We start from the raw sequence: 25,250 nt of genomic DNA on the forward strand, positions 1-25,250 counted from the left end.
TGTTTTTACCGGCACAGTGTTTCCTCATCACGGTCAATATTTTTGGTGCAATATCTCCACTGTCTGGTGAAAACTTTATAGCCAAGATGTCTTAGTTTGATGGAAGTAAATTTATGACACAATGAAAAATGCATTTCTACAGCCCACAATTTTTTCAAGCCACAAGTAAACAATCATCTGAAGTACATGTCAGTTTCTACATGACAACCGTAATGAAGAAATCGTTTTATCCCACCATTCTCAGTAACCTCAAAGTCAAGTAAATCTGTTTTTAAGGAGCCACAAAAAGACTTTTCTAATGCTAATCACGATCCTTTTCATTTTGTTTGTAAGTGGAACATTTATTTTATATGTTTAGAGCAATCTAACATGTTTTTGCATCACAATGTCCTTTAAATGAATGTACGTGCCCGCTACTGGGGACCTGAATGTTCAAATTCAGTATTCAGTTTGAAGCTTTGCTTTCTTGGAAATGAGTCATTCCTGCGTTAACATGAGAACTCCCAAAAAACAATATGATACATTACAGGCTGGCTGTACACGGTGAAACCTTCATGCAACTGCTAAGTTACAGATGAGTTGCATGGTGTAAATCCATCTGCAGTGCATCTAAAACTTGCCTGAAACTCAGGGGCAGCAGTTGCAAAACTCACATTTGTGAAACTACTTTAGAACAACAGACAATCAAAATGCTGACAACATATTAGATGATGGCATCAGTTTAACAAGCTTATCACCAAAACGAACATAATAAAATAGAAGCAGGTCTCTTGGACGCTTCAGAAGGAGATTATCTTCATGGACTTCATGCAAGGTTGGTAACACTGTCAACAACAAAACATTGCAGTAAAGTTTTGATGAGAATCGGAGCTGTTATCTAAAGTGCAATCATACATCACACTACAAGTTCATACCAATGTCAGAAGGTGGCAACAAAGACATATTTATGTATTTTCCTGGATAAAGGAGCCAGTGTAGCCCTCCAGGCTCATTGGATCAAGTGTGAAATGATCCATTTGTCTTTCTTGTGGGTCACCGGTGGATTGTGTTTTTTTCCCTCTAGCACAGTGGTGCCCAACCCTGGTCCTCAAATGATCAGGCTGTTGTCAGGCTTCTGCAGAGGCTTGATGATGAGCTGATCATTTGAATCAGGTGTGTTGGAGCAGGGAAACATCTAAAACATGCAGGACAGGGGATCCTGAGGACCAGGGTTGGGCACCACTGCTCTAGCATATCAATAAGTATTAATGCACCAATAACTCTCCTCCTGTTCTCCAGGACAGAGTAGCCAGTCGGTGCCAGAAGAAAAAGCACACAACACGTCCAACTTTATGTTATCCAGGGAGAAGATTATATGAAATAAGATACAAAGGTGCAAATGTAGTTACAATTACATTTTCCCCTCAATATAATCTAGTGAGAAAACAATAAGACAAATGAAAAATTACCAATCAGCCAGCTAATTTTAGTTAAATGAATAAATCATGTTGCACGTGACTTTGATTATTTTTGAATAACTTAGTGTAACGGTCAAGTTGCATGGAAATGATGTTTCATGCAATTTGCAACTAGTTGCATGAAAGTTTCACAGTGTAAAGCCAGTAAAATATATTTGAGTTGTTAAATCCTCTGCGTGTAATTTATTTGTGCTCTTGCATGTTCTGTTAGTATTCTGCTATTCTATTTTACTGACTTAACCTTTTATTTCACACTGACTGAATCATGATCACAGTTATGAATCTGTTGAAACAAAAACAGAAAGGGAACTCTGGCTGACTGACATCAGACTGATGTATTCAAGAATCCTCTTGACCTGTTATTTTTGGATTAAGGTCTTTTGGAGGGTTGCTGTTCATGTTATTTCATGGATTCGCTGGAAGATAGTTGACAGTTCCTGGCAGAGCATCGAACCGAGTGAGGGTTATGTGAAGAGACACACTGTACCTGCTGTACAGTTGTGGACATATGGACCAAACTCCTCCATCAAGCTGCATCTCCATTACTGGAAACAGGAACAAACAGCTTGTTTGATGCAGTATTACATGCAGTGTGTGAAGGAGCCATTTATGCATCATGGAGCACATTTTACACCAATAAATAAACATTGCCTTCAGTGTTTTGAGAATTTCTCCAAGAGGACAAACCTGTCAGGTGTATGCGTGGGTTTCCTTCTTAGATATAAACCAACCCTCTTCTCATACCAACCAGGTTCATATTTTCTTCTCCAGCACGCAGAGAAATGAAACACACATTTCCGATACAAAGCTGAATGTGTTTTAAGGACTGTCAAAATATCCCATTTTCAGTTTTTGTGTGTTTTGTCTTTTTTGGAAAATGAATACGAGTCTGTAACCATAACTGTACAAAAGCAAACAGAAAGTTGAAGTACATTTACAAGAGAAATCTAATATATTTACTGTAATAAATCATAATATGACCATAACATGTCATCAGGGATTAAGGAAACATGTTACGTTCAAACACAACAACGCTACAGCCGATGTGTCCACTGAAATTTATATTCCTGCCCATAACTTCTGTTATTGTTTGGCTGTTTCAAGTTAGAGTTCAAATTAATGCAGGCTGTTTATAGAATCATTTTTTTTTGAAGAAGATGTTTAATGGTTAAATTGAGCAAAACAGAATTTAATTTTCAAAAAATATCAGGTTATTGTCAATACCTGTACAACATTCTGGCCTCAATGTTAAAACTAATTTGCTGCAAAAAATGAATAATGTACAAACACATACTGGAAAATCTTCTCAGTGTGAAACTGAATGACATAAAAAGTGAGTTTTGGTTTTATTTTTCTGTCTCTGAACAACAAACAATATACACGGATTTTAAACGCAAAATGCCAAAAGGTGGGGGGGAGGGGGGGGGTCACCCTGATACAATCACCAGCCCCCCGTTGTGACTTGCGGGGGAGTGTGAAGCAGCGACGGATGGCTGGATCTATTTGGCCTCCGCTGTGAGAAATGTCTGGGGACACCACTATCTAAAAGGCTTTGTATTGCTGTCTAAGTCTGAGTACTCTAAGTAACACCACGAATTCAGAGATAAACATGTCAGCTAGAAAAAGATGTTTTTGTCTCGTATTAAATGTCAACTTATAGAGAATCAATTTGTCTATTAAAATGAAAAACAGAATTTCATGCACAGGAACAGCTCATTTGTCACATCAACGTGTCACCTTTCTTTTGTTTGAAACAAACATGTCATCTTTTGTTGGTGCACCTAAGCTGCTGTGAAAATCTTCAGTTGATTGCTTTGGACTTAATAACAGACGACGTGACTTTTTATATCCTGATGACAGACACGAGTAAACACTGAGAGGCACCTTCTCCATACCTTATCATTTGTTCTGTCAGAGTATTAGACTTGATTTCCAAGCCCATTTTAGGGTTGATTTGTATTAATCAACCTTAAAATGAAGGTCTGACAGAGATACCACAATTAATTTATGGCTTCCTGGAGCTGAGACACGTGTAGACATGCAAACAGACACGCAGACACTCGAAGAGGTGTGAGGAATTGTTTGCAATCTGTTTCGCTAACAAGATTAATGAAACAGGTTGGCACGCAGCCTCGCCGGATCCACATGTCAGAACATTACAAAACAGTAAAATAACTAATAAAAAAACCATTAGCTTTTTGTATATTCACCACTTGCTTTTGTTTTCTTGTTAATTTCCATTAAACTGAGTGATGCACAGGCGTGGTAAATTGTTTAATGTGCTCTAACCATATCCATGAGCATATTGACATGTGCTAAGCTAACCGCACTCATTTAATCTCATTAGGACTCTGCGAGATGCTCCACTGGAACCAAAAACCCCCACGCAAACTTCCACAGACCACATATTACTATGCAGCAAAAATTAGAATAATCCTCAGTGTATTTCATTATGCATGAATTAGCGGCCGCTAATGACAGAATCCTCTCTGTTTGTCAGATATGTTGTCAACATTAATAATGTCGCAGCGAGCTTTAACAGAATGGGATGACACGCAGCATTCAAGAGCCTGTCAGACGTGACGTTTTTGACAAGTGACACGTTTTTGGCAATGACCGCGGGCTCAGACGCAGGCTGCATCTGAGTTAGTTGAACGGGTGGGGAATTTAACGGTAGAATTTGTCAGTCTTGCTCGCAGCAATGCGATGCAACTATTTTCACTTGTGTTGATCCATTAAGTGCTGTCTTGACAACCTCGTACCGGAACACGTGCATCCTCCTGCTTACTGTGGAAAATCGATTACCTTGTTATCACAAGTACCACAACACTGATATATTCGGCCCCTTACAGGTACGTTTCGTGAATCCCATGTGGAGGATTCACTTATGAAATATAAGGACGTCACTTTTAATGTTGATGTTAAGGTCAGGAACTGTTGCAAAGTTGGGGACTGCACAGAAATGATTAGGGGAGGGTCTTTTTTATTTTTTGACCCCAGAATTTATCCTTTATTTCATCCTAATAAATACATATTAAAACTAATATAGTTGATAGTTCCTTGAATCAGTGGTTCTAAGTTTTCATGTTTACACCTATTCTGTTTTTATTAATTTATTCAGAGTTCCATTTAAAGGCATGTTTTCCCATTGTGTAGAAGGAACAGCATTCATTTTAGTGGGGTCGGCCTGCTTATTTGACCCCCGGAAATGATTTTGCAACCCCCAAGTGGGTCCCAAACCTCAGGCTGAGAACCACTGATGTTAACAGTTGTATCAAAGACAAAATCTTTCGTATGTGCAGTGGTTTGTAAAGGTGCATTTTGCCACATGTACACAACAGCTCTGTCTGATGATTAAACATACGGTGCAGTGGTTAGCACTGCTGCCTCACAGAGAGAAAGTCCTGAGTTCAAATCCCCCTTTCTGTGCGGAGTTTGCATGTTCTCCTCATGTCTGCGTGGGTTCTCTCTGGGTTCTCTGGCCACAGTCCAAAGACATGCATGCAGGTTAATAGTGACTCTGTGTTGCCCGTTAGTTCATCAGTGCAAAGTCAAGTATACTGTGTAGATGAGTTCATATGAATACTGATTGTGCGTGGAGGTAGGACAGATTCTGTGAGGAATTTAAAGGGTCAGTGGTACAATCAAGCAATTTATTGATGCAACATATTGGTTTGAAAAAGGCTCACTGCTATTTGGTGTAACAGTTCATTCTTAACCTTGGAAATAGAGGTTTGACCAAAGTGAGAAAAAACAAGATCCACTTACCAACTTTTTCTGAAACTTTCAGCTGCATCTCTTCCTCAGTTTTCTCAGTTGTCATGGAGATGACTTGGTTGTCACTGCCTGGCGTAAAACAGCTGCTTGTAGAGTTCCAAGCAACTGTTTTTTTACGTTAACGTGACCAAAGTTCAAAGCTACCTGTAGGTCATGTAATGACAACCGAGCAAACTCCAGCAGCAGAGGAAGACTGAGATGTGGTTGAAAGCTCTGGAAAAAGATAGCACACAGACCTACCTGGAGTGAAGCTTCTGTTTTTTGGCAAAATGCTCAACATATATTTTTTGCAAGGGACAGTTTTTCTGCAGTAAACTCATCACATCGTGATTTAGAGGAGTTGTACAGTACAGTAGGATCACTGGAGGAGGGTTTAAAGGCATTTGAGGGTCTGACTTCAAGTAAGGAAGGTGGGTTCATTTACACAGTTCTGAGGTCTTCAGTTGTCTGCACAGCACCAGTGTTATGGCTCTGGGTCCCATATCAAGTGATCTTAATAGAAAGTCAGCCATTCAACAATCAGTCCGCTGTTCGCTTTTCCCGTGGTCCAGTTTCATGTCGTCTTTTACTGAGGAATAAATACAGCCGATCCCTGGTCCCCTGTTGCATCCTGATGACTGGCAAACGGCCTCGCCATGTCGAGTCAGGTCACTCAGCCGGATTCCAGGGCCAGTGCCAAACTGTCGTGACCGTCCAGTCAGAAGAGGCTCCCCTCGTCAGCTCTCTGTGGAACCTGGAAAGAAAAGGGACAGACGTGTTTAACAGGTGATATGATGGATAACTCATTTTAAACATGAGCAGCTTCTCCATGTAAATCATTCATACCCCGCTACTGGAAATTCAGAGAGTTGTACAAGTGTATTGAAAGTCCTGGAGGAAAAAGGGAACAGACACTCAACTCAACTAAAACTAAGTTCTGCTTCTTGTCTCACCTTGAAAACAATGAGCTTATCCTGCCAAGCTGCCTCTTTTGCGAGCCTTTGGGATAATATTTGAAGTGTAACAGGCTTTCTCAGAGGGGATTCTCAGACCTGAAACAATAGGAGGAGAATCTGGCTAACTAGATAGGTGGCATTAGGTAGAATAGCCACGCCATGTGGTCCAGCAACTAACTGGATTACTGATTGGAAATGGAAAGAGGCTTTCGCCGTTACATGCACTGGGAGGGAAATTATTTCCCCTTTCTGTTACAGCAGCAAAGCATATCAGCGGCTCTTTGGACCAGAATCAGAATCAGAATAACCGAAGTGATGCAGAAACAGAATTTTACATAATCAGAACTGGACTCTTTACTTTTTGGTTTTGCAGTGAAAGGTCATTTTCAAACATGGTGACATTCATAACAGCGCTGGCTTCATAAAGCTGTTAAAGTGATGAAAATGTGTCATTGTTGTGTTAGTTTTCTTCACAGCTTCATTCAGACATTTCACAGTAATTCTTGCATGATATTTGGCACGTGGTGGGTGAGACAGAGCAGTGACACTGCTGAGAACAGTGGTGAGTGAAAAGATAAAGGACAAAGAGTCTTGTATGTCTTGTATTGAGTTTTTATGCCTCTGCACCCATGACGACCACGTCCTGAAGCATTATGTTGTTGGGTTGTCCGTCCACTTTACGTACATATATCCCATTCTCATGAAGACAATATCTCAAGGCACCTTGAAGGAATTTCTTCAAACTTGGCACAAATGATCACTTGGACTCAAGGATGACCTGATAAGATTTTGGTGATCAAAGGTCACTGACCTCATAAAACACATTTTTGGACGGAACTCAAAAATTCACATGCTAATTATAGCAGCTAAGCCTAAAACTAAAAGCCACTGAGGGGCTGCATAGACGGGCTAATAACTTAGTTGGCGCGCTTGCCGTGCACCGTTTCGTTGTGTCTTGTGAAATAACAATCAGTGTCCATCAAGATCCAGAAATCCAACATTCACAAACAACAAAAGCTTCACTCGGCGTAGTGGTCTCAAAACTATTTGTGCTTCTCCATCCTGTTGCCTGATGAAAGGTTCTTACCAAAATAGTCATCTGACCCAAAACGCAAAGGTGACACCTAATGGACAACTTAGTGTCCTAATTGTGATGACATTTTATATCCAAAAGGTCCAAGTCCAACTTCACTGTGACATCATAATGTTCTGCAAAAATACTGGAGATAATTCTCTAAAATCGTACATATCAATACAGTAATAACTTCCACTGCACCAAAAATACTTTTGCAAATACGAGCAAATAAGTCAGTACTTGAGCGTCACTGTGCACTGACCAGCTGTGTGTCTGATAATTACTGATAAAATAGTTGTAAAGTGCCACTATGACTCACTGTGAAGGATTGTCTCTTGCTCAACTTTTTATTTATTCTTCTAATCAGTACTTCTATTAATAATTCCAACTTTCAAGTGTACCAGTGGCAATCCTCCAGTGAAATAAATGTTATTTTCAGCGTTTCCCCAAATGAGGCATTAAATATTAGATGAACTCTCATCCACCCACATACGACACTTTGGAACATTCCTCTAAAATTATCCTTTCCACATATATTTGAAAAACATTAAACTCGCCACCATCAGATGTGGCTCTGTTACCCACCCAACAAAAACAACATGCCATATGTTGGAAAGCCTGCAGGTAACTTTGAGCTTTTGCCAACATATAATTATCTCTCTAAGTAAATATTTGTACCTTTTAATTGTGATTCAGAAAGCTATATGAGAGAAATAAACCAAACAGTGAATTTGGCGCACAGCTTCTGAGCAAATTAATGATCAAAAATCAGCACAAGCCGCATGAAATAGTTTTGAACATGTGAAAGCTGAATGAGGGAAGATGTGATTGTAATCCATACGTTCGGACGTATTGGCATGCTTGTTCACGAGCCGAGTGCTTACTCATAGACCGCTGTCACTATTTTCTTCTGCGGGTCGCCGTCTTCACTAGAGGCCACTTTGAAGATCTTCGTGCCCTCGGGGTCATCGGGGCCCTCATGTGTTGACAGGATCCAAAACCTCATGACGATGGTGCAGAACTTCCTGCCTGCATGAAAAAGACAGAAACCAGAGACCATCCAGTGGATGACTCAGCAGTAGAGGCGGTAATGAAAGGCAGCACACCTGAGAGCTGGAAGTTATATTTACACTCCTCTGCAGGTGATCCTGCTGCCAAGTGTCAAGAGAAACTTAAAAGTAGTTTCTGAGGAAATACTGTGTTTCTTACAAGGGATGATTTCTAGTATGCACGTTCAAATTACATTCAAAGCAGGTGCTGGACCAATAGAAACCAGTGATGAAAACATAAAACCAGCTCTGCACACTGCACTTTATTTGCACATCCATGACTGATGTTAATGCTCTTCCTCAGATTTTGATTCATATCTTACGGTGCAGACACTCTAGATTGATGTCAAGTTAGCTGACCCTGTTTATTTTCTATGGAGAGGCGGAGTTCTGGCTGTGTGCTGTGGGATGGATACGGCACTAGTTGACAGAGCAGAGGCCCTACGTCAATCTGCATATTCACAACTCAACCTCGCCTTTATGCAAATCACTTCATCTAGCGCAACACACCAGGCTCACAAAACTCAGATCAAACCATTTAACTAGTCATCAAATATGAATATCGGTGTCACTTGCACACATCTGGCACGTGTCCGAAGACGAAAAAAACAAAACGGCACTTCAAAGACGACACGGTGTAGCTCACCAGTAGCCTGCAGCTTCTGCAGCAGTTTTCTCTCTTCAGACTTTGAAAACACGAGTGACAGTCGCTTGTGATCAAAAAGCAGACACACACACACACACACATATATGTGAGTGTGACCTCCAGATGGAAATGTGTGCAGGGAGAGTCACATCAGCACAGTGTGAAACAAAACGGATACAACTGCTGAAAATGACCCTGAGTAGATCCTGATGTAATACATACAGACCACTTTGGCGTCCTGTTTAAAGTTTGTTGCAGCCTGTAAAAAAATAAACTGTGGGATGAAAATTATGTGTGAGTCAGTGGCACGGCTTAACGATGCTGAAAAAAATATCTAATTGCAATTATTTTTGCTGACACTACATTTGCGATAACGCAGTTTTTACATCATTATCATTTTCACTGAAAACATTAAAGGAACGATGTAGAACTGCAATAATTTGTTGATCAATCGATTAGTTGTCAACTATTAAATTACTTGGGAACTATTTTGATTATCGATAAATCGGTTTGGATCTATTTAAGAAAACTGTCCAAATTCTCTGATTTCAGCTCCTCAAATATTCAGAATATTTTCTGGTTTCTTTACTCCTGACAGCAAACTTAATATCTTTGAGTTGCAGACAAAACAAGACATTTGAGGACGTCATTTCAGACTTTGGGAAACACTGATCGACATTTTCTGACATTTTATGGACCAAACAACTAATCGATTAATCATAAAAATCATGATAATGAATAATCATTAATTGCAACCTGACAAAGATGTTTTCTTAAGTCTGTACAATCTGATGTGTAGGCCAGCACATATCTGCAGCACAACGATAATTTCGCAAACAAAAATTATGTTTTATCAAATATTGCACTTCCTGTGATTTGAAAATTGCCGTATATCACGTTGCGATTTCAATTAATTGTTGAGCTCTGTTCAGAGATCACACCGTCCTGAAATAACAGCTGGTTTATTAAGAATTAACAACACGTGAACGGAGCCAACATTATGCCAAGTCCTCTTACAAGACTGTGAACTAGACTGGACCCGTGCATGTTCGTTGATGTTGCCATGGATACAGATACAGGGTGGCGTGGCTCATAATGGCCAAACAGGACAATCATTTAGCCAAATGACCTACGAAAATCAAATCAAAGTGTGAGAACAAAATTTCACTACTTTATTACAAGCAGGTATGCATTAGAGGACTGCACAGGGATCCTGCTGGTTCCAGGGACTGAACGCAAACATTGCGGTCGGTCTGGAACACACACATCACAGGAGGGAGCGATGATGGCCAGAAATCCAGCCGGCCGGAGCAGGATCAACAAAAACAGTCCCCTCAAGGTCTCTGATGTAAACTGCATCTCAAGTGTCTGAAATCACTTTTTCATGATTGAGTGTTCTCAGTTTCGAAACTCACCGTATTGATCAAAGACGACAGACACGTCCTCCGGCAGCACGAATATAATATCGTCCATTGTGACGGCTAGCTGCTGTCTCTGATCATCGCTGAGAGACCTGCACTTCTTCTCAACATATTCTATCATCTGAAATGACAAAAGAGATCATCAAAACTAACAAAACTAACAGGGATAATTAATCATCCCAACAAATGGACTAAATTTGATTGTTAGAGCCTTGCAATGAACTTTCAATGGAAAATATACAGTATTTCTTGTACTGTATGGGTGCATGAACAGCATGATGTCTTACCTCTCTGGACACTATACCCACTAGTCTGTGGTAACTGCCAGCGGACATCAAGTTGGACACATGGACCAAAGCCTGAGAGGGATGAGGAACAACATGGTGATTTATTCTCCTGCATCATAATGAATGATGTTAGTGCTTGTTAACTGTGATGCCTCGCATTCAAACCAGACTGGGTACCTTTGTCTTTGTCTTACGACAGGTAATAATTTGCAAAAATCACATTAGGAGAGTGTCTGAAATTCAGACACAGTCTTCCAGCCCTGAAAGGAATAATTTAATGAGGTTCAGAGTTAATTCTTGATTTTTGAAACAGCAGTCGGAAATCCATTTAGTACTTTAGAACAATTTTTGTCCAGAGCATTTTAATGACTTGAACCTCTTTGAGCTGTAGAACACTAAGAAAAATAAAATCTACAAAGCAACAATTAGGAAAACTCCATGTGTGGACAGCTGGTGAACAACATGAGGTGACATCGCTTTCTCAAGAACAGGAAATACTTGATATTAGGGTAAATATACCAGAGGTTCCTGAACTTCTTCATGTCAATGACCCGACCCTTCTGAGTATTTTTTCCCAGATTTATAGATAATAAAATCTTACTAGTCAATCAATAATCAAACTAGTATCACTATAAATTACAATCAAACAAAAGGGAATACTCTTCTTCCTTTTTGTGCCTTTCCAAAAGATGTGATAAAAGTCAAAATATTATTTTTTCCTTTTGCTGAGGACCCCCTACAAACCACTTAAGGACCCCTTTTGGTCCCTGGACCCCACTTTGAAAACTACTGAAATATTCTATAATGGTATTTTGTAGGGGTGCATCAATTCAATCTTAAATAATCCAATAAGATCAATGCATCACGCCTTTATTTTGAAATTCCCATTGCATGGTTATATTACAAATGTCTGGACTTGTTCATAGTTAAGTTGCTTTTTGTGAGTTTACATAAGCGCAGCTGAATGTGTGTAGGACACATATGATATCGTCTGAATTGAGCTGAATCAAAATAGAGTAGTTGCAGACTGTGATGTCAGCAAATATCGAACCCAAAGAATCGTTTGTATACTGTACAGTTTCTGTTGAGATACATTATATTACATTTTGGGTAGATTATTTAAAAATGTAAGGCTAAAAACTTAATCTTCTTCCTCCCCTCGAGCTTTTCAACTTAAAATCCTGTTTGACCTCTATGAAACCTCCCGTGCAAAGGTCAAAACCTCAGTGTCTCACGTTTCGTTTACATCTGGAGATTCACAGAAAGCTTTCAAACCGTTTATCACATAAACTGGAGATATGAGACCTTTTATGAGCCACATCTGGAGACGTGTCTCCCAGCTGTTTATTACTGATGTTAGTGGGAGGTCTGTTGGTATTTACCTGCTTCACTCCTCTGTGAAACTCCACAGAGTTCACGTCTAACTCAAAGTACAGCTTGATGAGATACATGGTGACTTTACACCGGATCCATGTGATGGGGTCCGGGATGCCGACCACGGAGATAGCGGGCTGACCCTCGGAGCTCCCCGGCGGCGGCCCGTCGGCTCCGGGCTGAGAGCTCAACAGTCTGTGTTTCTGCCCGGCGAACACGACCCTCCGCCGGCTGCTCTGCCTCCGTACCTGCCCGGTGAAGGGACGCGCAGGACGTACGCACACCCCAGCCCACCGGCCGCGCACTGCCGGCTGTTTGCTGCAGGTCGGGCCCCTCTTCCCGGAGCAGAGCCCGGCTGAGCACACCGCGAGGCCGCCGAGCTCCCGGCATGCAGCGAGGCTGGTGATGCGCTGCATCAGCGCGAGGAGGACGCGGCGTTACGGGCGGCGTTTGATCCACGGAGCGGGGCTGAAGCAGCCACCATGTCACTGTTGCCTTTGGTAACCTTATGCAACTCACCCCATGCTGTACCCATAATCCTTATCGTGTTCACGACGTACACACACATGACTGCTGCCTTCAGGTGCTGTCGGAAATGTCAACTCAATCATACGGAGCACTTTATACAGGACCAAACTGGTTTCTTCCACTTCACAGGATGGTAGTAGTGTCCAGAGTTTTTATTGTTTTGGATTTTTAATTAGCTTTTATTTCTATATTTTTTCCCCCCAGTTCGTTATGTTTTCATTTAATTTTCAGAGTGGGGCTCCTCATTTCAGTTTATTTTTTATTGCTTAAAATGTTTCAGAATTAGCCTATTTTTGGGCTCATGTGTTCAGTGTTTTGCACACACATTTAGTCCCACACTTTAAGTTTAAATCAGTTACATGCATCAGGTATTTGTATTGATTTTCTCTGGGGCTGCAAGCAAGATTACTTATATTGTTGATTAATCTGTTGATTATTTTCTCAATTATTATTTTCCCAAAGGCCAAGATGACGTGCTTAAATGTCTTATTTTGTTCAAAACTCAAATATATTCAGTTTACTGTCATAAAAGAGTAAACAAACCAGAAAATATTCACATATTTTGAAGCTGGAATCAGAGGATTATGACTTTATTTATTTAAAAAAATAACTCTCTACGATTAATGGATTATCAAAATAGTTGGTGATTAATTAAAAGTAGACTCAGTATTTGTCCAAGTGGTTTGTAAACACAACAGAAAGATAATTATTTGCTGCGCCTCACAACCAGGTCATCAAATACCAACGTTTTAGGTTGGAAAAACATCCCGAACACAACAAAATAATTAAAAAATAAGGAAATACAGTCAAAGGGCAGGGTTTCTGCACACACAGACACCACCACACACTTCTAGAGGGTCATAAGTGATGATTGAAAGGGATTATGTTTATATTAGTCTATACATTGTTTTTTTTTTTTAGGGATATGTTGCATATTATGTCTTTAAATCAGTTGCATGCTTCATGAGTCGACATGAATCAAACAAAAGCTTTCAAAGGACAATATTTCTACTGATCTTCTGTCTTTTTGACTGAGTAACTCGAAACTTACAAGCTGCACTTAAATGCAGCAGAGTGGATTTACTGACAGGATCCAGTAGAGGGAGATAAATCTCCATTTATCAGCCTCTTGTCGTGTGTTCATAAAGTCTGAGAAACCAGAAAACAAACTTTGAGTGTGTCTGCCGTGCATGTATTATTAACACAATGAAAGAGAACATCTAAACACACACACACACACACACACACACACACACACACACACACACACACACACACACAGAACCAGTTGTTCCTACGGGCCAGCAGTTTCCGCCCAGGCTTTGTTTTCTGCGCAGGTGCCCAAAATGATTGTGCGAAAATGTGAAATTTGATCAGCAGACCAAAACATCATTAAGTCCCCGCTGTTCCCGGTGATTACAGGTCAGCTCCTCTGCGCGCGCGCACCGCCTCGCGCGCACGCGGCAGAGACACCTGCGCTTGGCCCCGCCCACCTGAAGTTCTCCCAACTAATTTTATTGATCAATAATTAGCAGCGCAGCACTTGGTTATTTGAAATTGCGCTCAGACACGGAAACCTTTCCGGGATGTATCATAGTAATTATGTGTGTCAGCTGAGAATGCGTTTTACATCTGCGAGTCGGATGGAGCAGAATATTAACGAGTCCGCGCTGGATGGGATTAATTGTTGGAGAATCTGCAGACACACTCACCAGTGAAGAAGCGTTAGAGTCCAGGCTGCTGTTTATTACAACATAATCAAGACATTTAACCAGGAGAGAGGGAGGAAGGAGGAGGAGGAGGAGGAGGAGGAGGAGGAAAGACAGACACAGAGGAAGGTGGGAGCAAGAAAAGACAAAAGAAACTAAATGGAGTTTACATGTAAAAACATACCAAATGATGACATGAGAGGCTTGTTTAAAGGGTTGAAAATGTGTTAAAAAGACAGATATACATGAGTGTAAAGGGGTAGAAAATACATTTATATGTACAGGAAGTAAATATATTATAAAATATGTTTAAAAGTCATTGTGACTATTGCACATTTCATTCATCTAATTCATTATTTTAGCAATGAACAGTGCCATAGTTGTATAATGAACTGTGCTGTAGTCCCAATGACTTTTAAACATGCCTTATGCCACTTTTACTTCCTGTACACTCTGGATTGTTGGGCTGCAAATAACGATTATTCGGGTTGTGTATCAGGACTCAATATCTTAGAGGTATTGATTGAAATAAAGCAGCATCAAACTTCTCCAGTCAAACAATTCAGTGCTTTTGTGCCCAGATGTAGAAGAAAGTGACTGTTAGTATAGTTTTGGCACCAAAAAAGCTCATTGTACGATTATATTACACATCTGTGGTGTCTGATAAAAATGAATGCGTAAAGGATTATTTCAGGAAAAACTGTAAATATGACTAACATGATGAAACATTTAATAAAGCATGAAGAAAACTTCAGGCTGGACCGCTGCATGGTGTAAAAAAGTATTGAACAGAGTACTGTATTAGTATCGGTACCATTTTAATGGTACCAGTATTGTTACTGGTACTGTACATTTTTAAATGATACCCAGGCCTAACAAGTATTGATTAATCTGTCAGTGATTTTCTCAATTAATCAATTAGTTGTTTGGTCTATTAAATGTAAGAAAATGGCAAAAAAAATATCAATCAGTGTTTCCAAAAGCGTGAGATGACGTCTTGAAATGTCTTGAAACCCAAAGATTTTCACTTTACTGCCTTAGAGGAGTAATAGAAGATAAAAATATTCACATTTAAGAAGCTGAAATCAGAGAATTTTGAATTTTTTTTTCTTATAAAATGACAAAAAAGATTAACTGATTATCAAATTAGTTGGTGATTAATTTAATATTTGACTAACTAATCACTATCTAACTAATCAATTAATTATTGCAGCTCTGTGCACATTTATGTCTTTTTAAACAAATATTTTAACCCAATACAAAAGAATCTGCATCAGACTTCTGTCTTAGAGCTATATTGGTGGAACCCTGTTCCAAAGGTTCTGCCACAACGTTTGGTTTCTACAGCAGGAGAAAACTTAAACTTCCTCATTAACTTCCACTTAATCACTTCCTGGTGGTGCAGCATTACTACACAGGAGTGGAAATGTACAGAAAATTAAAAGAATTTCTAGATCTCAACACGCTGTTTGAATCATAAAGACATAAAATATTGTCGTTTGGTTCCAAAATGCATAAATGTTTAGTGCATTTGTTGATCCACTGTGATCTGTATACTGTTGAACATGTAATGAGTGAATGTGGAAAAACTGAGATATTGTTGAAATAGCACTTATTTTCCTAAGACATCTCCAGGCTGTTCATCTGTTTTGTAAATGAATAATGTTTTCAGGATGTACTTGTGCTTCTTTACATTTAAAATATGGAATCATTTGGATGAGTTGTCATTTAAAGGTTATTATGCAGTGGTTTTTCTTGTCCAGCCCACTTGAGATCAAACTGGTCTGACAGCCCTGATCTAATGTTTCCTATTCAGAGAGAAAAGATTCAAACAAAAGAGAGACTTTTTTTTTTTTTTTGTAATTTTTGCCCCACAGACTAATGAATCAATTCTTCACCTGCAATCAGAGCTTAAAATATACCACAAACACCACTTAAACTGCCTTTAAAACCAGTTCAATCCAGCCTGGCAGGTCAACACTACCAGCAGGGCTGCAGCTACAGAGCACTGAGGTCACGTCGTCTGTTTTGTGTCTGACAATTCGGACATTTCACAATCTGAGGAGGAGTTCATTTCTTACACTCACAGGCAAAGTGCACATGGGCGTACATGTTCCAACCAGTTCTGATATTACTGTGCGTCAGTATCTTTAAATCTGACTGTATTTAGACATAACAATTATGTTAAATTAAAATGAAATGAAGGGATTTAGTATTTTTTTTAACCTTAAATTATATTCCTGGCAGTGTGAAAAATGTTCTGAAGTAGCAGTTAGACCATTAGAGAGAGATAAAATTAAAACAAAATATAACTGAACACTTAATGTAATAAATGACATGAAAAATAGATTAAATTTACAGATTTTTGCAGTGTGAAAATTGGATTCATGACCTCAGTATTTCTAAAAGCGTGCCTGCAGGCTGTGACCCGCTCCGGCTGCGGGTGTCAGCGGTCTTGTACATAAATGTGATTCAGTGTCCTGCTGGAGACGGTGTGTGTGTGTGTGTGTGTGTGTGTGTGTGTGTGTGAGAGCTGTAAACGGTGCAGCTTGTGTCTTCGCTGAGCTCTTTCCTCCGTTGTGCCACTGAAAGGCACTGTTGTCCACGGCTGAACTCCTGGGTAACATCCAGATGAAGACGTCGTGTCGAACAAACCTCCAGGGTGCGTCAGGCTGCAGCAGGTCACTGGTGAAACATGGCTTGAATATGAAGCCCGGTTTATGATCAGTATGGATGAGACAACATCATTAATAGGACACAGTGATCTGGAATTTATAATTTTATATTTTCAGTGGCTTTAAAGATTCTGAAAGCAGGATTTGGATGTTTGAATATAAATGACAGTGTTGGTGTTCAAGTGGGAACATCAGATGAAAGTTCTCACATGGTAACATTAAGGATTCCTCAATATATTGATATTGATGATAACTGTGATATCCAAAAAAATTAAATATTGATATTATATCAACAATACACTTATGGTAATATCATGCAAACAATCATGTGCCTCTTAAACACGCTGTGTTCTTAAATCATTTCTCTTTCTTTCTGTTCTCACTTTGCCTCCCTTCATCAATGTCCATCATTTAGTTTGTCAAAAGTTGAAGCCCGAAAATTTTCAAGATATCACAATAATTATCATAAATTCTGTAGGGCATGATAATTGTGTAGTTGTAGTAAGCTGATATCTTGTATGTAGCAGAGGGTGGGAACAGCTCCAGAGAGGACAAAAAACAAGACAAGAATGAAAAAACACATTTCAACTCCTCAAAGTTGAACTATATGTTAAAATAACCCCCTATTTAACTATATGGTGCACAATATTTACTATATATCGCCTTCAAAAATTCCCCCAGTAGAGCAAAAAGTAGTGTGCATGGCATGAATACTAATAATCACACTATATCTACACCTGCAAATGTCCAAAAATTCAATTTACTGTTCAATATAAAGTTATCTATGTAGTGTTTTGGGCACATCATGTTTATTTTTTCTCATATTTTCCTCCAACCTTTATTTTTTCTTGTAAATTATTGTGAAGTTTCTCCAAAAAAAGATAATTGTTGCACAAATATACAGTTAATTCTGTGTTTTTAGGGCCAGAAGCCACAAACGTTTGGGAAACACTGTGGTTAACTACTTAAAATGAAATTGCTTCGTGTATTTTATGTATTTTCCCACAACTTGTTTGCTCTGATTCACGCTTAACGTTTCTTTTAAATGCAGTGAAGCGATGATGGACTCAAAAGAGCAGATTTGAGGGGTTTATTTTGTTTGTTTTTATCTTTCTTCATTATCAGGTTTATAAAATATAACTTGGTCAACTTTCGGCTGGAAAAGGATGGCATGTTAAATCTGAAGGAAAAAAATGTTGTTTTTGTAAATTTGAATTTAATCTGGGCTACAGGTATTGGATTTTGTGTCTGCTGGCAGGGAGCCACACACAATAGCAGGCACAGGTGTTGACCAGAAAAAAAAAAGAGAGAGAGAGAGAAGAGAAAAGGGAAAGGCGGAAAGTGATTTGAATTATCATCGTCGAATGTATTTGGCATCTCTGCAATGGAAAGAGCTTTAAATAGAGCCACAAAGTTTTATGTAAAAATGATGCATGGATATTTCCAAAATTTATGTTTCTCCATCTCTTTTTTCCCCCCTCTCTCTTCCCCTGCTGAAGGTTTTACCAGCTCTCGATTTTAAAATGCGGCGCTTGTTGATCAAGAGTACAGATATCTTTGACTTGAGCGTGGGGTAATGAGAGAAATTAGCACAAATGCTCTAAGTAATAGTTCCTGATTTTTTTCACTCACAAATTATTTTTCAACTTGTTTTTGTATCTATGCATAAATTAAAAAATCTGCTGAAATTTATTATTCATCTGAGATGTGATTAATATGCAAAATTATGCAAATTAAGATGCAATTAGGCTCCAATTCTCTAGTGGAATTTTCCATTATAATTTAATACAAAGTAACAGAGTAATTGGTGTCACGTGTAATTACGGTTACTCAAGTGCACTTTCAGGCATGCAAATGATTCGCTATATGTTGGTTATCCTATGCAAATGTACCATGTGGTGTTTTAACAAGTTGAGGAAAACACAATGGGTGCGTGGTTGCCTGGTGGGGTTGGAACAAGGTAAAGACACCAGGGTGTATTTTCTTAAATGAGAGTTGGAAAACTTTCAGCGCTCAGATTATCACCAGTTAAGACTTCCAGTTACTTTTTTTTTCACCCCCCCCCCCACCCCTTTTTGAATTTTTGATGAATTGTGGCGAGGCGCTCGCTCCGTCACCAATCAATTAATGAGAGAAAAAACTGCTTTTGGATGTGACTCGGGACTTGGGGGGGGGGGTTGGGCGGTTTTTCCAACACGAAACTGTTGCTTCAGAAGTATCAACTGCACGTCCACCTCCACCTCCACCTCCACCCCCCTTCCTCGCCGCAGTCAGAGCTTTCGGTGTCTTCATTACAACCGTGGCCCGTTTGATCAATGACACCGCAAATGTCACAAGCAATCACCAAACATTATGCGCGGGGGACAATTACGCCGCGGCTCGGTGTGACAAACTTTCCAGTCGGCGGCCGGGCGGAGAGAAGAAAAGCGATTATGTAATTGATATCTATTTAGATAGAATGAAAGTCCTGTAAACGCTCGGAGGGAAAAATGTCTCGCAGAGCAATTCCTTCTTGGGAGGCAAATTGATTTTAAATTGTTACATGGCTGGTTACATGTCCTGACATCTTGCTTTGCTCGCTCTCTCACACACACACACACTCAAACACACACACTCTCTCTTTCTGGCATTAAAAACATACACTCACACACTCATGCAGACACACACCCTCTGCTATCTGTCTTGTTCATGATCAACGCTCCGAACAAAGACATCCTCCCTCCCTCCTCGTGCCCCCCCCCCTCCTCCCCTCCCTCCTCACCCATCTTCTCCCTCTCCGCCTCCACTCTGTGTGCCTGCCTGCTTGCACAACTCTCTCAAAGAACATAATCCCTCAACAAAATGGAAACACAAAGGAAACTTGAGCTCAATCCTATAAACGCACAGACACAGCAGACAATGCCTCCTCCCACCCGTTTCCCCCTATCCCCGTCCCCCTGCCTCCCCAACAGCCATAAATGCCCCGTGGCACAGATCAGGCTTTATCAACCCTCCCTTCCTCCTCCTCCTCCTCCTCCTACATCCATCCATCCCTCCCCGATTAGTACCCCACCACCACCGCTGCCGCCGCCACCACCTCTACCCCGCCCGTCCTGCTCCTGCCGCCAGCGTCTCCCATACCTCCACACGGACCGTTCTCATGCAGCAGGAGGGCGGCGGGCCCTTTGATGATTTGGCTCCTGTTTGCGGACACATTTCTTTTTTTTTTTGGCTTTGATTCCAGAGGTGTGACGAGCTGCTGCATCTGCTGTTGTGGATGTACGCAGAGGTGACGTGCAGGTAGGTGTTCGTCAGAAAGTTCAAGTAAAAAGACAGTTCGACTACTTGCAAGTTGATCCCACAATTTCAAGTCAGTGCGTGTGTCTTAATTTAATTTTTGTCTTTTTCTTTGGTGTTAAAGAACTCACTGATGTGCCCGTCGCTTGTCAGTCAAACTGCTATGTCCAGCATCCTTTTCTTTAGATTATTTTTTTGTTGATGACGCTCAAGTATCTGTAGGTGTTGCTCGGCCACGATAACCAACAACTCCTCCTAATTAAACATACGTAATTAAACTATGTTGTTTGTCCAGAACAACACGTATAATTGCTTTTTGATCTGATGCCTCTATATGCAGGAAGACGTCATTTGTCTGTACCATCCAAAACTGTCAAAAAACTCAGTTTTATGATGTGACAAGGCTATGGCTAAGCACAAAAATTACTTAGTTTGGTTTTGGGAAAGATAGTGGGTTTTGATTTAAAATGACTACTTCCTTAAAGGTGAAGTGTGTGAGATTTAAAGGGATTTATTGGCAGAATATGGCAAAAATGAAATTTAAATTCACAAGCATGTTTTCATTTGTGTATAATCACTTGAAAATTACAATCACTGTGTTTTTTTACCTTAGAATGAGCCTGCAGCACAGGTCTTCTTCCATGGAGGCCGCCATCTTGCACCGCCATATTTCTACAGCAGCCCAGGATGGACAAACAAAACACTGGCTATAGATACAGCCTTCCCGTAGGTTGCCCTACACCCCAGGAAAGGCAGAGTGAGACGAGGTGTTTGAAATCTCTAAGCTCACCATCAGACGCCGCTAAATCCTGCACACTGATCCTTTAGGGTTAGAGGAGCTTTGTCGTCATGGTTACAATAAAAAACACATAGTTAAAGCTATGGTCATGCTTTAAAGACAACTGTCAGTTGACTGTCGTTTGGAAACGGGAACTGGACAGCTGTCTCCAGTGTTCAGGTCCAATGTTTCGTTGACTCATCCATCCACACCGAATATGTTGTTTTGCTGCAAGTGCAGATGTGACTGATGTTGTCAGTTTTCTTGGAAGGACAAATAATCCAGTTCTTCTCTTTGTGTCTCTCGCTGCTGAACACACAATATGCAAAACAAAAAACAAAAGACGCCGTACGATGACATCTGGTAGCACAGGATCATGGGAGTTGTCTTCATTTAAAAAAAAAAAAAACGCCAAGGCGGATGAGAATTTATCTTGACATCACTCACTTATATATAAAGTTTTATTCACCTTATGTTTCATCACATTTGCCGGCTTCCTTCCTCCCTGTGCTTTAGTTATAGCAACTGAACAAAATATATAACGTAGGGGTCGGTGTTACTGTACTAGTAGATTCTGGATTACCATTTAGAAAAAGTGAAACAAAAAATGGAAAATGACCAATTTCAGTTTTTTTGTTTTAATAAAATAAAGAACAGAAAACAAAAATCAAAGCCATATTAAAACAGCCAACTTTACAGCAGAAATAAACAGCGTGGTTTAAAGAAGGTGGAGGGGCGGATTTTTACATAACTGTTAAAACTTATTTCAAGGCTTAAAGTTATGTATAATTTAGGGTGTGGTTGCAGGTGGTTGCTGTCACAGGTGGCTGGACGCTTCATTCAGACAACTTCAGCTACAGCTGCACTACACCTGTTTGCCTATTTTTGGATTAGCCGCAAGATAGCCGAGTCAGGCGCTACACCGAGATGTAAATAACTAGAGGTTCTTATTTTAAGTCTCCCCGACACCCTGTTAGGAGTAAAAAAGGACCAAAAGAAGAGCAAGAGATCTTTTCCTGAGCTCATAGGTGTCTCAGAGGTTTCTCCTTGACGACCATATGCAGCAAAAAGACTTTGATCACTGAGACAAATTTAAGATTTAATCTAAGACAACTTTAAGATCAGTTCAGTGAACATTGTAAGATCTTAAGTTAAGGCTGTGTCTCAGGAGCCGAATTTAAGAAATATAATTTCCTCAGAAGCCTATGGATGATATGATTTTTACATAACGTGACTTGTTTGCTTGCTATTGTATCACATTGGTCAGTGAAAAAAACAAAACTGACAACAGACTTCACAGCCCTGAGCTCTACAGTCACTGTGTGCCCACAGTATGAATTTACAGTGATGCATGCAGGAGAAGTGTGAACTGAAGACGCCTTGTGGCTTTGCTAATGTAGGTCAGTGTCAGTTTCCACCTCTGACTTAACTGTTGTGCACCCGTTTGCTATCAGAGCTCACCGAAAGCACCACCTGAGCGCCAGCTAACGCCCAGCGTTCTCCTGAGAGCGACGAGAGAGGGAGCCCCCTGGAGGTGGGAGAGAGGTGGGTGAGGTCTGATCTGCTCTAATCTGGTTGTCGGTGGGAGGAGGGGATGGCATCGGGGGGAGATGTTTGGCATCGGCGCCGGGACTCTCTGTGACTGTGTGGTCTTCGGAGAACCACTTACCGCCCCCGTGCTCTCCTCCGGTTCCAGGCTCGGGAAAGGTGAGGCAGGCTCTTTCCCTCCTTTAACCCCCCCCCCCACCACCACCACCCCTCCATCTTCCTCCCCGCCCAAACCTGCAGATTAAATCAACCCTATGCGGGACAAAGCGCGATAGCAGAGGCAAAGTAGGCCGCCTTCACTCGCTGTCACAGGAAGAGGAAGTGCCTTGGTGTGTGTTCACCTGTGTTTGGCGCCTCGCTGGGGCTGTCGCTACAACCCGTTGCACAGCTGGAGACGAGACAGTGAGCGTGTTAGATCAGAGAGCGGCAAAGCTCACGTGCTGCGTTTCCTGCTACCGCGACTGTGTCGAGTGACCATCTGAGGCCTCAGAACGAAAGAGACACGGAGAAGATGGCTCTGCCTTAACTGAAATCACCAACTGCTCCGTGCAAGTGTGATTCTGTACAGTGGTGAGCCTAAAACTGTCATTCTAATTCTGCCTTTAATACATTTGAAAGGACAGTTCACCTCCTGGCTTGTAGTGCTGATGATTTTTTGGAGTGAGCTGCAGAGTGTGAGATGTCTGCCTTTTCTCCAACATAATGGGACTAAATATCACTCAGGTTTTGGTACTCAAAGCACCAAAAGATGCATTTAAAAAACTCAAAATTAGTGTCTCTTTCCAAAAATCATTACTCAAGATAATCCACAGAACTTGTAGTGAGCAGTTTCATGTAGGAACTACTTTCTTTCTAGTAGAAAAAAAGTAGTTCCTACATGAAAATGCTGAAAACAAGAGCCTTTGGATTAATTTCAGTAACCCGGGTCATGATTTCCAGAAAGAGAGACTGGTTTTGAACTTTTCAAATGTGTTTTTTGGTGCTTTGGTGCACTTTATTGGAGGAAAATACATATTTTTGATTTGAAGTGTCCTTGCAGCAACACCTCAAAGAACACAGTCAAACAGCATGAATGTGTGGAAACTTCATTCTGATTAAGAATAAAAAACAGTCAGGTAAGTTTTTGCAAATTGTGGCTCAATAATAAACCCCAAAATCAATTTGGAAATTCAGCAAGTAAAGTAAAGAAAAACAGGTTGGGATTATTATATATGTTTCCCTACGTCTAACATGCCAATGAGCAAATCCCACAAACATCAGAGATCCGGGATGGCGAGTCCTTCTCTATAAATTCTATAAATGTCTGGTCTCTTTTCATGGATTACTGTCATTTGCCATCCGCTATTGTGAGCGCCTGCCAGGCTGGCTTGCCATTTCTGGGCCTGTGTTTCCAACCTTGATATATTTGCCAAATGAATATTTGAAGCTGTAATTAAATTTATCCCACCTCTACACCTTCTGTAAGACGGCCACCTTGCACATTTCTCACATGCCATATTTCAGCTATTTTTTGTGTGAAAAACACACACACACACACACACACACACACACACACACACACACACACACACACACACACAGCTTGTTGCCATTTTTTAATGATTTGGAATGAGGATATTTTTACTGGAATAAATCTGATTTCAGGACATCCATAATGGTCCTGTTTACATATTCAGACATAAATAGACATTGTGTGGCGAGAAGAGCCTTCAGAGCTGTCACCGGCTCCATGAACAAACTTCAGAAAATGTCCGTAAATATGATTAAAAAATTCAAATATGAAATTATGGCAGAATTTAATGCATTAAGCAAAAAACATCAGGCACTGCTCCTGACAAACAACTTAGTATATCCAGACAGCCAAGAGAAGGCGCTCAGAATCAGCATAAACGTGTCCACGTGCAATAATAGGAGTCATCTCATTAACATGTCTGCTGTGGAGTTACGTTGTCTCTCACATTTGAAAGGTGAATCTGCAAAGTTTATTGTTTATTTGTCGAACAGAGGGCAGGGGCAAGCTTTTCACCGGAGCAAAGGTAATGATTTATTAATAAACTACATACAAGAGGACGCTTAAACTATTGTTCATCCTGAGACACGAGGCCTTGACGCGTGCAGGAGACAAACAGAACGTTTGATTAATTCATGATAAGGAACAATGGAGCTTCAACCCTGTATTTTTTTTCTTTTTCTTTTTAATCTCAGTGAAAGAGAGATGAGCAAACACTTTTCTAAAAATCCTAAACACCCAGTACACTTTATAATAACCATCATTCATGAGTGGTAAATTGATAGGAATTAAACTATTTCACTGTTAACAAGCAATGAAATGACAATTAACTAATTATAGTACTAATTAACAGTAATGGTTAAATTTATGTTGCTAATTTGTGTAATATGAAATAATTAGTTTATAAATTGTATATAGTATCATAGCTGATATAGGATCATTCATGGTAAACATAATAACAATTAACAATAAACCATAATAATTTTGTCAAGAAATGGTCTTATTTTACAGAAACATCCATTTGATTTCTTACAGGTGACACATATAATAATGTTGGTTGGTCTTAAGGTCCTCTGAACATGGTCTGAATTTGAAAAGTTTATCTTTTGTTTTTAGCCTCAGATTCTTGGAAACACACTAAGACTCGACCTCCATGTTTCAGTGTTTGTCATATTTATTTTTAACTTTTGTAATTTGACATCAGT

The 25,250-nt window shown here is 40.2% G+C and overlaps 1 protein-coding gene across 1 annotated transcript; it reads right to left on the reverse strand.

The window, feature by feature from the left end:
* Positions 1–5,423: 5,423 nt before the first annotated feature.
* On the reverse strand, positions 5,424–12,573 carry LOC146322214 (m-AAA protease-interacting protein 1, mitochondrial). Its single transcript, XM_084727626.1, has 5 exons — positions 12,030–12,573; positions 10,648–10,719; positions 10,355–10,481; positions 8,129–8,273; positions 5,424–5,967 (listed from the first exon to the last, which is right to left on the reverse strand). The coding sequence occupies exons 1-5, from the start codon at positions 12,435–12,437 to the stop codon at positions 5,883–5,885; spliced, it is 837 nt and encodes a 278-aa protein (XP_084583752.1). The 5' UTR covers positions 12,438–12,573; the 3' UTR covers positions 5,424–5,882.
* Positions 12,574–25,250: the final 12,677 nt, after the last annotated feature.

Source organism: Lutjanus erythropterus, chromosome 9 (assembly GCF_056507025.1).
Source record: "Lutjanus erythropterus isolate fLutEry1 chromosome 9, fLutEry1.hap2, whole genome shotgun sequence".
Classification (NCBI taxonomy): Eukaryota; Metazoa; Chordata; class Actinopteri; order Lutjaniformes; family Lutjanidae; genus Lutjanus; species Lutjanus erythropterus.

Coding starts and splice junctions, on each gene's coding strand:
- LOC146322214 (XM_084727626.1), bottom strand. CDS start 12,437: ATGCAGCGCATCACCAGCCTCGCTGCATGCCGGGAGCTCGGCGGCCTC. Junction 10,720..12,029: donor TTCACAGAGGAGTGAAGCAG/GTAAATACCAAC, acceptor CATCCCTCTCAG/GCTTTGGTCCATGTGTCCAA. Junction 8,274..10,354: donor TGTCGTCTTTGATCAATACG/GTGAGTTTCGAA, acceptor TTTTTCATGCAG/GCAGGAAGTTCTGCACCATC.